Source organism: Bubalus kerabau, chromosome 5, assembly GCF_029407905.1.
Source record: "Bubalus kerabau isolate K-KA32 ecotype Philippines breed swamp buffalo chromosome 5, PCC_UOA_SB_1v2, whole genome shotgun sequence".
Taxonomy (NCBI): domain Eukaryota; kingdom Metazoa; phylum Chordata; class Mammalia; order Artiodactyla; family Bovidae; genus Bubalus; species Bubalus kerabau.
Window position 1 is genome coordinate 92,273,807 of NC_073628.1, and position 15,196 is coordinate 92,289,002.

The window sequence follows — 15,196 nt, forward strand, 5'->3', positions numbered from 1 at the left end:
AGATAAAAATACAACCAAATAATACCTGAATTATACTTTAAAAGTTTATATTACATGAAACATGATCTAGTGAGGTGAACCAGATGAGGAAGAAATTAAATGAAAAACTACTGTTAAATTCTCAACATCTTCATTTTGATTTAAAGTTCTCATTGTCTTCAAAGGGAAAAATGAGTAAAAAGGATAAATGGAATACAGGAAGCTACAAACAGGGCTTTCATCAAACAGAGATGATACTAAAAAAAAAACAACTGAATTTAAAGATTCAGCCAGAAATTTTATAAACCCAGAATATAGCTAGTTTAAGAAATTTTATAGGCCTAGAATACAGTTAAGTTTAGTAAAAAATAAGCCTGATACTATGTGAATAAAAAAGGGTAAATTTATACTTCTGAACTTAATTTCTAATAATTTTAAGACATTGCAATTCATTCAATAAACTACACCTTGTACACTGCCCTTTAATGACTTGACAAAATTTAGGTAACTCTCATGTCTCATTGGGAAGACTCTGATGCTGGGAGGGATTGGGGGCAGGAGGAAAAAGGGACGACAGAGGATGAGATGGCTGGATGGCATCATCGACTCAATGGACGTGAGTTTTGAGTGAACTCCGGGAGTTGGTGATGGACAGGGAGGCCTGGAGTGCTGCAGTTCATGGGGTCGCAAAGAGTCGGACACAACTGAGTGACTGAACTGAACTGAACTGAATGTATGAGTAATCATTCTTCATTAGAATGAAGTACAGAAGTTAAATTATATCTTAAATCTTCAATACAAGCAGTTTAACTTCTTTGGAACTATCTGTTTCTCAGTATTCTGTATCCGAAATTAATAATTTTTTTATAGAAATACTGGAAAGGAATTATGCATTGTTGATTGAAATCATGTATTCATATAAATTCAGGAGTGTCCTTCTCAGGCTTCTACTTTACCTCACTGGTTCAAAGATAGCAACAAGGAATCAAAGTCCATAGTCCATGGAGTCACTAAGAGTTGGACATATTTAGTGACTGAACAACAATGAGAATAGCAAAACAGCTTTACAGATTATAATATACTTCCTCTGTGGGTAAAAGTATTAAAGCAAACAGCAGCAATTTCATAACAGAAGGGAATTAGTAACTACAACCACAATTAATTTAGACTAAGAAAAAAATAATGTAATTATAAAAATGTTAAATATATTCCTATTTCATATAACAAAACAAAGATTCATTTTTAAAAAAATGGCAAGAAAGAAACAGATACGTTTTGACATATTTAACTGTTGGAAAATACAGAAGGCAATACTAATGACCAGGAAATTGTTGTTCAGTTGCTCAGTCATGTCTGATTTTTTGTGACCCCATTGACTACAGCACGCCAGGCTTCCCTGTCCTTCACCATCTCCCGGAGCTTGCTCAAACTCATGTCCATTGAGTTGGTGATGTCATCTAATCATCTCATCCTCTGTCATCCCAGTCTCCTCCTGCCTTTAATCTTTCCCAGCATCAGGGTGTTTTTTAATGAGTTAGCTCTTCGCATCAGTATTGGAGCTTCAGCTTCAGCATCAGTCCTTCTAATGAATATTTGGGATTGATTTCCTTTAGGATTGACTGGTTGGATCTTCATACAGTCCAAGCGACTCTCAAGAGTCTTCTCCAATGCCACAGTTCAAAAGCATCAATTCTTCAGTGCTCAGCATTTTTTATGGTCCAACTCTCACATCCATACACGACTACTGGGAAAACCATAGCTTTGACTAGATGGACCTTTTTCGCAAAGTAATATCTCTGCTTTTTAATATGCTGTCTAGGTTTGTTATAGCTTTTTTTTCCCCAAGGAGCAAGAGTGTTAATTTCATGGCTTGTAGTCACCATCTGCAGTGATTTTGGAGCCCAGGAAAATAAAGTCTGTCACTGTTTCCATTGTTTCCCCTTCTATTTGCCATGAAGTGATGGGACCAGATGCCATGATCTTTGTTTTCTGAATGTTGAGTATTAAGCCAGCTTTTTCACTCTCCTCTTTCACCTTCATCAAGAGGCTCTTTAGTTCCTCTTCGCTTTCTGTCATAAGGGTGGTGTCATCTGCATCTGAGGTTATTGACCAGGAAGTAGCAAATACTATTTCATTTTTAATAAAAGATAAGCCCAGGGTATCACTGGCCATTTAGCTTAACTTCTGTGGTTGAAAAACTACTAAAGTTGCCTTTATCAGAAGCAGCCCTAAGTTTCACGGAGACTCAGAGACTTAAATAAGATGGCTCAAGCATCTAAATAAATCTTTAGTTTTACAAATTTCTGATGTTTCTGAAGATACAATTGTACATAATAAAAGACAAGAGACTACCACTATCTGGGTTTCCATGACACATATCAAGAATACCACAGAGATTCTTTTAGTTGATGAACTATTTATGAAAAATAAAGTAGATAAAGAGTACAGATGCCTTGATATGAGAACTATATCAATGTAATCCTTGCTGTCAAGTGTCTACCATATTCAGGCTACAGGTGTAAAAAACAACCACCACGAGGTTATCCAATGATAACATTTCACTCCTCAAATGCTTCAATTTATTTTTCATTAGCTGTGGCTGTTTCTAAATTTAGATATATAAAAAGATGTACAATTTAGATTTCTCACAAAGCTTAAACTGTACATTTTAATTGTATCTCACAGAAAAATGTTATGATTTTCATTTTAAGAGGTTAATTTAAATGAATTGATTTTGGAAAAATGGAATAATTTTTTAGAAATCTGTTCAGAAGCTAATTGTATTGAAACAACAAAGTTAAATACTGAGGTGGTTAAAAGCTTTATTCGTTTTTGGAAACTGTTCATTGATTCACACTGAAAAGTAGCTATAAATTTTCAAAGCAAGAAACATGATTCTAAGAAATTCTGATTTCTATTATCAAAAAATTCATATCACATATATTTTACATTATTTTACTTCACGACGATCTCACTAGGTAAGGAACAGCTGCTTGCCATTACTGAACTAAGAAATTCTGGTTAGTTGAAATTAATGATCTACTCCATCTGGGCTGAAACACAAAGCAGATTTCGTAACTACTGTTAAGTTCAGTTAGGAAGAAATCTATTTAATTTTGAAAGTAAAGTACCAACTTTCCAGGACTGAAGTACCTTAAATCAAATATAAAAATAATTCTGCCTTATGGGCAATATGCAGAGCATACAATTATGAAAACATATGAATGACTACATAGTAGGAAAAAAAAGTGAGCCATTTATTCGGATACAATTACTTTCAATGCCTTTTATTTCCAACCTACTACAGATCTTAGAAATCCTTTCCTTCATCTCTTCAACTAAATGAGTTCAATAAAGTAATTAATACTGGCAATAGTACAACACATTAGAAGGCAGAATATGCAACAACTTAGGCTCTAAGTACAGAATCCTTGGACAAAGGAAGGATGGCACAATCAACAGGGGTATAATAAATGTAAGATTCATGTAAAAATTAAATTTTACCTTGAAAATACTAGCAGAGTGTAGAATGAAAAAAACTATTGTTATAAACCGTCTACATCTTCCCAATCAGAGAATCAAATAAGGGTTACTATTTCAAAACTAAAGCAAGTGAAAGTCACTCAGTCATATCTGACTCTTTGTGACCTCATGGACTATACAGTCCATGAAATTTTCTAGGCCAGAATACTGGAGTGGGTAGCCTTTCTGTTCTTTAGGGGATCTTCCCAACCCAGGGATCAAACCCAGGTCTCCTGCATTGCAGACAGATTCTTTACCAGTTGAGCCACAAGGGAAGTCCAAGAACACTGGAGTGGGTAGCCTAACCTTTCTCCAGTGGATCTTCTTGACCCAGGAATTGGACCGGGGTTTCCTGCATTGCAGGCAGATTCTTTACCAACTGAGCTATGAGGGAAGCCCCAACTAAAGCAAAACCATGGCAAAATGAGACTGTTAAAATTAAATACACTGGAAAACAAAACATAAATTAGTTAACTATATATTTACATAAATACAGAATAGAGAAAAATACCACATTTTCAAACAATAGTAAATCTTGAAGATGTCATTTTAAGTTATACATTCTAGAAAGTAATAAATTAAGAGCAATTTTCCTTGTTTTAATTTTCCTTGTTACAGCCTTTTTAATGGAGATTACATCAAAGACTACCTTGGGAAAAAATAATGATGAGTTAATAGGTTTGCTTGGTGTGTACTGATATTATGTCTAAAATCATTAGCAGAAGACCATTTACATACTAAAAGAAGTGCTTATAAAGCTTGGGAATGAGCAAGGTGGCAGACAAAAAATCCCTATAGCATACATTAAAAGTATTTATTTTTGTCTTGGTTATCATCTTACCTGAGCTGTAGAAAAGGTCAGGTCTCTCGAGAATATCTCCTTCATGGATGTATGGCTCAATTCGATCATCACCATACAAGTACTGCTCACTCTCATCCATCTGACGACTTTCTACCATCTCCAGCCACTGAGAGTTATGCCAGCGAAACTTCTCACTCTGAATTTTCTTGGCCCATTCTTCATCATATTCCTATTGTAAACAAATAGTCAATTATTTTTTATAAGTTTATGAAGAAATTTCTTTGATACTCAGCAGTAATTTTATCTTACAAGAAGAGAATTTGAGGGGCTTTTGTTTCAGTTAGAAGAAACATTAAAATTACCTTTTTGGAATAATGTATACAATAATCAATAGAAATCAATTTATTACATATATTAAAGACATCTCTGTTTGGATTACCAATTGCTACTGCTGATGGCAAAAACTAGAATAGCTCAAATTTCACAAATTCTTTATCTAAGTATTACTAGAATTTACGTAGGCAGCCTGACTTAAACTTCCAAATAGTTTTGTGACTATAATTATGTGGCACTAATGACAGGTGGTTAAGCATTAAAATTATATCTTTTGCTATATCTTTTTGTTTAGATAACATTTTCACTAGCCAAAAAAAAAAAAGCAACATTAAAGTATTTCTCCTAAAAACTGAAATGGTTTACTACAAAAAAACAAATAGAATTTAATTCAATTCTGTTTCAACAACAGAATAATAATGTCTTATTTGGTCATAATTATTTCTTTAAATATCTCCTGTTTGGCAATGAACTCTTGAGGAGCAAAACAGTGGCTTATTCACTCTCTTCACAGAGTAACATCTCTTCACAGAGAAGTTCATTGGTGGGTGTTTTTGAAGGACAAGTAGACAAGTTATAAATATTAGAAAAGCTACAGCTGAACCTATCTAGCTTCACCGGCTATGGCTACTTCTGACAAGTATATTCACTTAAAAATCACTGGACAGTACCATGGATTACTTGGAAAAAAGACTTCTGGTATTTCTTGTCATTCTAATCACAGGTTCCTTAGTATTAAATTCCTCTGTCATATCTTTAACACTTTTGTTTATACTTATTTTTTTTTAAGTTGGAAAGGTTCCAGGCAATACTATTGTCCTCCACTAGTTGAAATGATTACAATAACTTTAAATGCCGAGCAATTTTCATTCAAAGCTAAGTAAGGCTCAAGTCAAAAACTGTCAGCACAGAATAAATTGCTGGGATGTAAGAAGAAGTCTGAAATTTTATAATAAATGTAATTATTATTATCAAAATTTTTCTTGTTAAATTTGAAATTTCACATTATTGGTATATCTCTTAGCAGTGTCAGCTGTCATGCTGTGTGTTCTATAGTGCACAACTCTGAAACCTGTACCCCCACAGATCAGCATTCTGAAATCCCTACCCTCAGCTGTCTTCTGTTTCTATCCTCAATGAATTTAGCTTAGTAATCATGGCAAAGTCATAGTTTCTTTATGTCTTAGATTCTAAATTTATAGACACTAATCATCTGGTATGGTATAACACAAGGAACATTGGATAAGAACCCAGGTCTTATCCTGGGTTCTCCTTCTAGGTTTGATACTAACAGAAGTATGCAACTTTGTAAAAATATTTCAGTATCTTTTGGTCTCAGATTCTTTAATTATAAATCAAATCTAATATTTATCCAAGTCCTAATGTTCTTTAAATAAAAATCAATGATTAATACCATTACTTCATAAAGCTGTCAAAATAACTATCCATCTGCCAAACTGACGAATAGCAGCAATATATGGAGTTCATCTTTTAAAAATTACATAGCAATTCTAAATGAATATATAGTATCAGAAATTTAATAAATTCAACATGTATCAATTAAAACCAATTCCCTCTAACCCCTCTCCCCCAAATCTCTACTTTCCTCTTACACCACTACCTCTTCATCATCAGCAAATAACTCTGGGAACTCAGATGCCATAGCTCAAACACAGCCAAGAAATGTCATCCAAATTTATCAAGCTATTGTGGAAATACTCTAGAAAAATAATTCTTTTTCTTCATTTTTGAAATGCTTCTTTTCACAAGGAGTGCACCCTAACATCTTTGCTATGGAACTTTAGTTTGTCTTGTATTTAAAGGTAAACGTGCCTTATCTTTTATTTTCTTCTCTTCTCAGGTCGTGACATTATTATCTTAAGCACTAGTTTTCAAAAACTCTAAAGTATCACTAAAGACTTATGGTTTGATTTTAGGTGGAATGTGCCATCCTTTTTGAAGTCCTATATCATTTTGTTTACTACTTAACCACTGAAACGTTATGAAGCCTTAACCAGCCTATTATCAGAGCCTGTTCACTATCAGGAAAACTCTTTGTCACTGGCTTCCGTCACACCTTGTATGTGATTAACACACTATAGGGTAACATAGAACTACATAGATCTGCTTTGTGTTCTAATGTAACTGATGGAAAACAGATTTCTCTTTCTCCTTTAATGTGGCAGCCCCCTAATTGAGAATGTAATATGGTTTATTTAATACAATTCTTCGTACTAAATTAAAGCAGATCTAGAGTAATTGAGTTGCTCATTAAGGTTACGCTATTAGCTGCTAAAAAGATGCCTTTTATATGTTAGAAAATACTTCTTTCCAATGATATGTATACACAGATATACACGTAATAAAACACACATACATAATAGAGTTGTTGATTTTTATGCACATACTACCTACTTCTCAGTAGTACTGTCCCAAAAGTTGCCCTTTAGTCTTGACTATGGCATTCTCTAACCAGACCTCAAAGTAAAATTATCTCTTCAACTTCTGTTTAAAGCACTGAGGAGGCTTATCTGTGTAATATCACTTCAAAGGCAAGGCAAGCAATCGCTCAGTCGTGTCCAACTCTTTGCGATCCCATGGACTGTAGTCTACCAGGCTTCTCTTTCCATGGGATTTTCCAGGCAACAGTACTGGAGTGGGTTGCTGTTTCCTTCTCTAGGGGATCTTCCTGACCCAGGGATCGAACCCAGGTCTCCTGCATTGCAGGCAGAAGCTTTACCCTCTGAGCCACGATGCCCAAAAGTAAAAGATACAACTAAAGGAAATTTATTTAAGTGAGAAACCATAACTTTTCTTTCATATTATACTTTTTTTTAAAATCCAACTGCTGACAATTAAGAAACCAATATAGTAACATGCATAATACTGGCAGGGACTACACACACACGTGTGTGTGTACATGTGTGTGTGTGTGTGTGTGTATGTGTGTGTGTGTGTGTGTATGTGTGTGTGTGTGTGAGGAGGACATGTCAATCCACTCCAGTATTCTTGCCTAGAGACTCCCATGGACAAAGGAACATGGCAGGCTACAGTCCACAGGGTTGCACAAGAGTTGGACACGACTGAAGTGACTTAGTATGCATGCATGCACACACACACATGTATGTATATATACACACAGATACACACACATGTAAATTCTAACTAGGAAAAACCATAAATTTCTGCAATATAAAAAAGAACTCCAAAAGAAGACTAAACACTAAACCCAACTGGGTTTATCTCACAAAATCCAATTTGACTGTATGGAATTGAGAATACACAACTTACAAATCTGAGAAATGAAAATTTGTGAAGACTGTAAAACAAACAGGAATGAACTCCACCTGCTCTGGAAAGAACATTTTATAAGTTTCTGACAACTCACTCGAAAATCCCTGCTCTGTGCCCATCACCAACCTGCAAGCTAATTTAAAGTAACTATTTTATTCATTTTACCAATTCCTATCCATTCCACGCCTTTGAAATCCTCTCCTGAAATAACCTGAGTTTTAAAGCTAACCCTATGAAAATTTCTCTATAGCTTTCCTTTTCAAGATGTTGTATGACATTTTCAGAAGTGGTTTTCCTTGCTAGAAGTTTATTAATAAACCCACCTTTCCTGTCTGACACAGACTTGCCCTGATAATTTTTGTGGAGATTGTAACAAACAATTGATGTCTTAGAAGTTAATGCAAGCATACATTAGTTTATCTCCTTTCAATATGCCAGTCTTATTAGATATAACTGTTTCTATCCTAGAATGAAGAAGGCACCTTGTTTTCCTAGTTTGAAATAATTCCAGATTATTACAATACACACAATTTGCCAATGGTCAAAATTAAGAGTTATTAAAAGTAAAAGGCTGCCATTCAAAATCTCAGTGACACAAACCTCTGTTAGTATCAAACCACACGCAGCCTGTGGCTGGCTGGAAAGACAACAGACATCAGTCTTACCAGAGAACCTAGGCACATTCCCTTTTCCACAAACAACCTGTAGATACAATTTGCCATTAGTACAGAGGATCTATTGATAGGGCCATGTGGTAGTACTGCTGCTAAAAGGTCAGTTCATGTCTAGACAACAGTATCCTGGTATCCAGATAGTAAATTTTTATATTCTAGAGACTTCATCGGAGAAGGCAATGGCACTGCACTCCAGTACCCTTGCCTGGAAAATCCCATGGACGGAGGAGCCTGGTAGGCTGCAGTCCATGTGGTCACTAAGAGTCGGACACAACTGAGCAACTTCACTTTCACTTTTCGCTTTCATGCATTGGAGAAGGAAATGGCAACCCACCCCAGTGTTCTTGCCTGGAGAATCCCAGGGACGGGGGAGCCTGGTGGGCTTCCGTCTATGGCGTCACACAGAGTTGGACATGACTGAAGTGACTTAGCAGCAGCAGTAGCAGTAGAGATTTCATGTTGCCTTTAATTTTCAGCGTCAACTTTAGTGTTTGGAACATAGTATGTACTTACTAAACATGTATTAGATGGCTGACAACCCAGTAATGTCAGGGGAGGAAATCATTTATTAATTGGGGAGGAATTTGAGGTCCTCAAATACTTCATACAAAGCTGAAGGAATACTGAGGTATAACAATCTAACTGGGTTTTCAGAAGCTCTCTATGTATAGAGGATTCTGTTCTTCCCTTGATAATTCCCAAGGCTTGGAAGAGAAAAGACAATCGTCAATTGCTGCATGATTGCTTTGGAAGACGAGAAAGCTAGGCTTCTCTCTCCTTGCTTCCCTTTTCCTTTCTGCAACTACCCCATTCCCTGCCTCCCAAAGCTAAATGTAAGGCCTAGTCAGACTTGTGACAATTTGCTGATGAGACCACATAGACTGCATCATCAATCACATAGTCCTCTATGATGGAGAGAGTACTATGAACATATATCTGTTTCAATTCACTAATTGAGGGCTTAGGCTTAAATACTGTATATTAAACACTTTACCACCTGTGTAAAATAACATTTGCATAACTTGGGGGACAAACACTTTGCTGCAGATGGCATATTTCCCTAAGGCTTGCATGGCATCTAATTTTTCTTAGTATTATTTCATGATGTTTGTCTTGAGTGCAAGAAGTTTGTTTTCTTAAAGATAAATTGCCTTAAGCTACAAATACTCCTACTCTATTTTATTTTTTATTATTATAGACTACAGCTATGGTGAAAATATTCAAGAATCAAAATCTATAGATAAAAACATCTTAAGAGATCATCTACTTCCATTCTAGGTAGGTTTCTAACAAACAATTTTAGAAAGTTGGTTATTTAGCTGTTATTAATGTTAATTGGACAAGACTTCATATTATCCCTTGACAGTCTATTCCCAGTGTTTCATCATCTTTGCTGTGTCTAATCAATGTTTCTCCTGTTTCAAATTAAACCCATTCTCTCTTGTTTTACTCTTTAAAAAGATAGGACAAGCAAATAGCACCCTGAGTTGTGATCAGTAATTGAGTCTAAGCTCAAAAATCCAAAGAATGGCAACAACGTCCCAGGCGAACCTGAGAAACTTTTAATGATGCATTAAAATGGCCCATTCCTCAAATTTCTCCCAAACAAGGAGGCCCAGCAAGCCAGGAAAAAACTTTGGTCTGAGGTTAGCTGATAAACTGAGTCCAAATTCAACTTAGTCAACACAGATTCAGAACATGGGTAACTGAACACATGAAGCACTTCTACACTAGCATAGGTAGTTCCCTATTTTTCTACACTGTACTAATCAAGATCTTTCAGTACACTGCACTATTCAGTTAACTTCTTTGACATGTAGTCTTAAAATGCCAAATTGAGCCATTTGGCAAGACAATCCTAAAGTAAACTACAAATACAACTATGCCTGGCCAAAACATATATTCCAAATAACTTTCCATACTTAAAACCCAAACTGTGAACAGATTATCTTCCCATATCATTTTAACAGTCAAAATGAACAGAAAATAATGTAAATGATTAACTGTACAGGTGGCTCAGATGGTAAAGAATCTGCCTGCAATGCAGGAGACCCAGGTTCAATCACTAGGTCAGCAAGATTGCCTAGAGAAGGAAATGGCAACCCACTCCAGTATTCTTGCCTGAAGAATTCCATGGATAGAGGAGCCTGAGAGGCTAGATCACAAAGAGTGATCATGGGATCACAGAGTCTCGAACATGACTGAATGACTTTCATTTCACTAAGGAAAGGAAATGTTGATTCAGATTTTTAATCTATATATAAACGTCACAACTAGGATTGAATTTTGGTTTAGTTTGAACAAAACATATCAAGTGACCATCATGTGGTAGATGCTCCATATATATTTTCTCTAATTTCTTTAATCTTTAGAAGTATCAATGTAAACTAGATCTTCAAAAAGTTAAATAAATTGCCTGAGATATTCAGCAGGTGAGAGAACTAGAATCAGTTGTATTCTAAATGCAGTACTCTATAGGGTAAAGCTGCCACCTCATAAAGGTCAAAGGTTGAATATAAGACCAGAATCCCTACTCAACTGAGGAAAAAAAAAGTTTCAAGAAGAAGTTGCTCCTCCTGGTGCAGTTCCCTATTGACAAGCTAAAATTGAGCCAGGGCCTCGGATCCTATAGGTGTATAGTACAGAAAGGTAAAGCAACATTCTTCAAACAGAATATGGGATGTTTCCAAAGTCTGGTGTCCATCTACCCGCTGTATTGGACTTCTCTTCTAAGAAATCCAGCTATAACTATGACTCAGTTGATGCAGTAGCACAGGATAGGACTTCCAGATCACACTACTGATTAAAATGTGAATATCTTTAAATGGTCTCAGTTTAACAACTTTGATATTTTTGAATAACGTTTTAGACTTTTAAGTTTTCCAAAGTATGAAATGAAACAATCTAAAATTGCCTGGCAGCATATCAAATACATACTTTATAAGTCTGATGTAGAGAGATTAAGTAAACCTTCAGATTACTTGTTCGAATTTGTTTTATACTAACTCACATGATCAGATAGCATTTTAGGGAACTATATATATAGGTAGCTGATATATCACCAGTTTCATTTCAATGATTATTATTCTTGGATTTCCTCTTATTCACAAGACTTTTTATGAATGTAATAATCTAAAATAATTTTCTTTGTTGAGTTTACATTTTAACCCTGACCAAAATTTATAAGTCCTTGCAAGGAACGTAGGATCAACAAAGTAAAATGAAGACTAAAAATGTTCATCGGATTTCAAAACATGAAGGTCCAGATGACTTTTATAAGCACCATTTCGATGGAGTAATGGATGCAGAAGAAGAACTGGTAGAAAAGAGAAAGGGGAAGGTAGGAAAGATGGGGAAATGAAAAAATGGAGGAAGTAATATTTAGAGATTTTTTTCAAAATGTGGATTCTAGAGAGAAAGAGGGAGCTAGGACAGAAGATGCAGGGTGGGGAAAACTCCTACTTAAGATCAGAGACTTGAGCCCAGAGCTTAGAAATACTGGGAATGAGAATTTTATCTTATAAGAAATATATTCATATTTTACAATAAATATTTTTATAAGGCTAAGCTGGTATTTTGGAACTATCACTAACTTACATTCTTAGCCAAACCTATCTAATACAAACATCTAAACGTATTTTTACTTTCCATCACTTCTTCTCAAAATAAGGCAATTTTAAAAGTATGATAAAGGCAATTCATAACAGACTGACATCTCTCTTCTTCTTGCCTAAGGTAAGATAATGAGATATAGAATTTTAGGAAGTTTCTTACTATTACACTATATACTTTATCTACAACAATGACATTAGTGATCTCCTAGAAAATAGTACAAGAACCATGAAACTGTTCATAAACCCTGTGACCAGTGGCTTATGTGTTGCAACATCTTGGTTAAACAAAGGTTTAATACATAAAGCTTCCCTATTTTAATTTATATATCAAAGCTAAAATGTCAATGTACTGATTTAGTTTTAAACCAGTAAAGATATATTGGTCAAATCCAAAAATCAGGTGATAACCAAATAAACATGAATTTCTGAACTAAAATGTAGGAGACTGACCAGAAAGTACCTGTTGATTATCTGATTTTGTAATGAAATCACTAGCAGAAATGCCAACCTAGAGGATTTCAAGGACGTTATTAATTGATTCTTTATAAACTTCTATTCTGATCCTTTTAAGGGGATTCCTTGGTAGCTCAGCTGATAAAATCCGCCTGCAATGCAGGAGACCCCAGTTTGATTCCTGGGTTGGGAAGATCGGCTGGAGAAGGGATAGGCTACCCACTCCAGTATTCTTGGACTTGCCTGGTGGCTCAGCTGATACTTTTGAAACACTTAAGTTGAAAACCACTGAGTAGGTTATATTCAAGAAATTTTTTACAGGGTCAGCCAAAATAAATACTGTAAATAGAGTCCAAAGAAGGAACAAGATTGCCCATGTGTGTATGTCACAAGCGAAAAATATATTCAAAGAAAGGTAGTGTCTAGCACATCCCAGGTACAAGGGTCAAGTCTAGGTGGAAGGGCAGCACAAAGTCTGAAGAAAAGTCTGCAAAGTGAGCAAGTTTCTAATGCAGGACTCATTATCCCTCTGTTCAAATTCTTAACAGTGATATATACTTTTAAAATTTCTAAAGTTATGAAAAACATTAAAATTTGGGGGTGTTTCATCATTCCAAACAGTTCTAACAGTTAGAATCAGACATGGCACAATGAACTGGTTCCAAATCGGGAAAGGACTACAGTCAAGGTTGTATATTGTCATCTTGCTTATTGAACTTATATAAAGAGTACACCATGCAAAATGCCAGACTGGATAAAGCACAAGCTGGAATCAAGATTTCAGGGAGAAATATCAATAACCTCAGATATGCAGATGACACCACCTTTATGGCAGAAAGTGAAGAGGAACTAAAGAGCTTCTTGATGAAAGCGAAAGAGGAGAGTGAAAAAGCTGGCTTAAAACTCAACTTTCAAAAAACTAAGATCATGTCATCCAGTCCCATCACTTCATGGCAAACAGATGGGGAAACAAAGGAAACAGTGACAGACTGTATTTTTCTGGGCTCCAAAATCACTGGAGATGGTGAATGCAGCCACGAAATTAAAAGACTCTTGCTCCTTGGGAAAAAAAACTGAAAAACCTAGACAGCATATTAAAAAGCATAGACATTACTGACAAAGGTCTGTATAGTCAAAGCTATGGTTTTTCCAGTAGTCATGTATGGATATGAGAGTTGGGACCATAAAGAAAGCTGAGCACCAAAGAATTGACACTTCTGAACTGTGGTGTTGGAAAAGACTCTTGAGAGTCCCTTGGACCAAGGAGATCAAACCAGTCCATCCTAAAGGAAGTCGGTCCTGAACATTCATTGGAAGGACTGATGCTGAAGCTCCAATACTTTGGCCACCTGATGCGAAGAACTGACTCATTGGAAAAGACCTTGATGCTGGGAAACACTGAAGGCAGGAGGAGAAAGGAACAAAAGAGGATGAGATGGTTGGATGGCATCACCAACTGGATGGTCATGAGTTTGAGCAAGCTCTGGGAGTTGGCGATTGACAGGGAAGCCTGGCGTGCTGCAGTCCATGGGGTCACAAAGAGTCAGACATGACTGAGCGACTGAAGTGAACTAACATCATTCCAAAACAACTTGTAAAACAAGTCAATGTATACAACAAAATTTATCAAAGACTTAAAAAATAGTTATGACATTCTATTTTATTAAAAAAAAATTTAATGACCAAACTGTAAAGTTGATGGTGTTGAGTTTTGGCAAGACTGTCATCAACCCCCCTGCTTCTCTGCAATAATTTTTCTGGAAAACAAGTGTGATTCTGAGATGACATGTAGACCAGATATAAAACTTTGAATATGTATAAAATCTCTTTAAGTAAGCAACCCCTGCTCAAAAGTAGAAAGCCAAAGGTTTTAATAATGTTTAAACAATGAATTTAATATGCAGAAGACCTAAATAGACATTTCTCTAAAGAAGACAAACAGATAGCCAATGGGCAAATGAAAAGACCCTCAACATCACTAATTATCAGAGAAATGCAAATCAAAACTACAATGAAGCACCACTTCACCCCAGTCAGAATGTTATCATTTAAAAAAAACTACAAATAACAAACGCTGGAGAGGGTGTGGAGAAAAGGGAATTCTACCACCACTAAACTGTTGGTGGGAATGTAAATTGGTGTAGTCACTATGGAGAACAGTATGAAGGTTTCTCAAAAAAGTAAAAATTGAGCTGCCATATAATCCAGCTACCCCACAACTGGGCATATATCTGGACAAAACTATTATTCAAAAGGATACATGCACCCCATATTCATAACAGCACTATTCACAATAGCCAAGACATGGAAATAACCTATCCATCCATTGACAGATGAATGGATAAAGATGTGGTACAAATATACACTGGAATACTGCTGCTGCTGCTGCTGGTTTGCTCAGTTGTGTCTGATTCTTTGCGACCCTATGAACTGTAGCCTGCTAGGCTCCTCTGTCCATGGGGATTCTTCAGGCAAGAATACTGGAGTGGGTTGCCATGTCTTCCTCCAGGGGATCTTCCTGACCC

General features: G+C 35.9%; 1 protein-coding gene across 2 annotated transcripts in view; it reads right to left on the reverse strand.

The window, feature by feature from the left end:
- Positions 1–15,196, reverse strand: part of KIFAP3 (kinesin associated protein 3) — a 148,523-nt gene that overhangs the window by 30,830 nt on the left and 102,497 nt on the right. For both annotated transcript variants that reach the window (XM_055582209.1, XM_055582210.1), the window contains exon 18: positions 4,343–4,532. In XM_055582209.1, the coding sequence (XP_055438184.1) occupies positions 4,343–4,532 (190 nt within the window). The remainder of the gene's footprint in view (positions 1–4,342; positions 4,533–15,196) is intronic.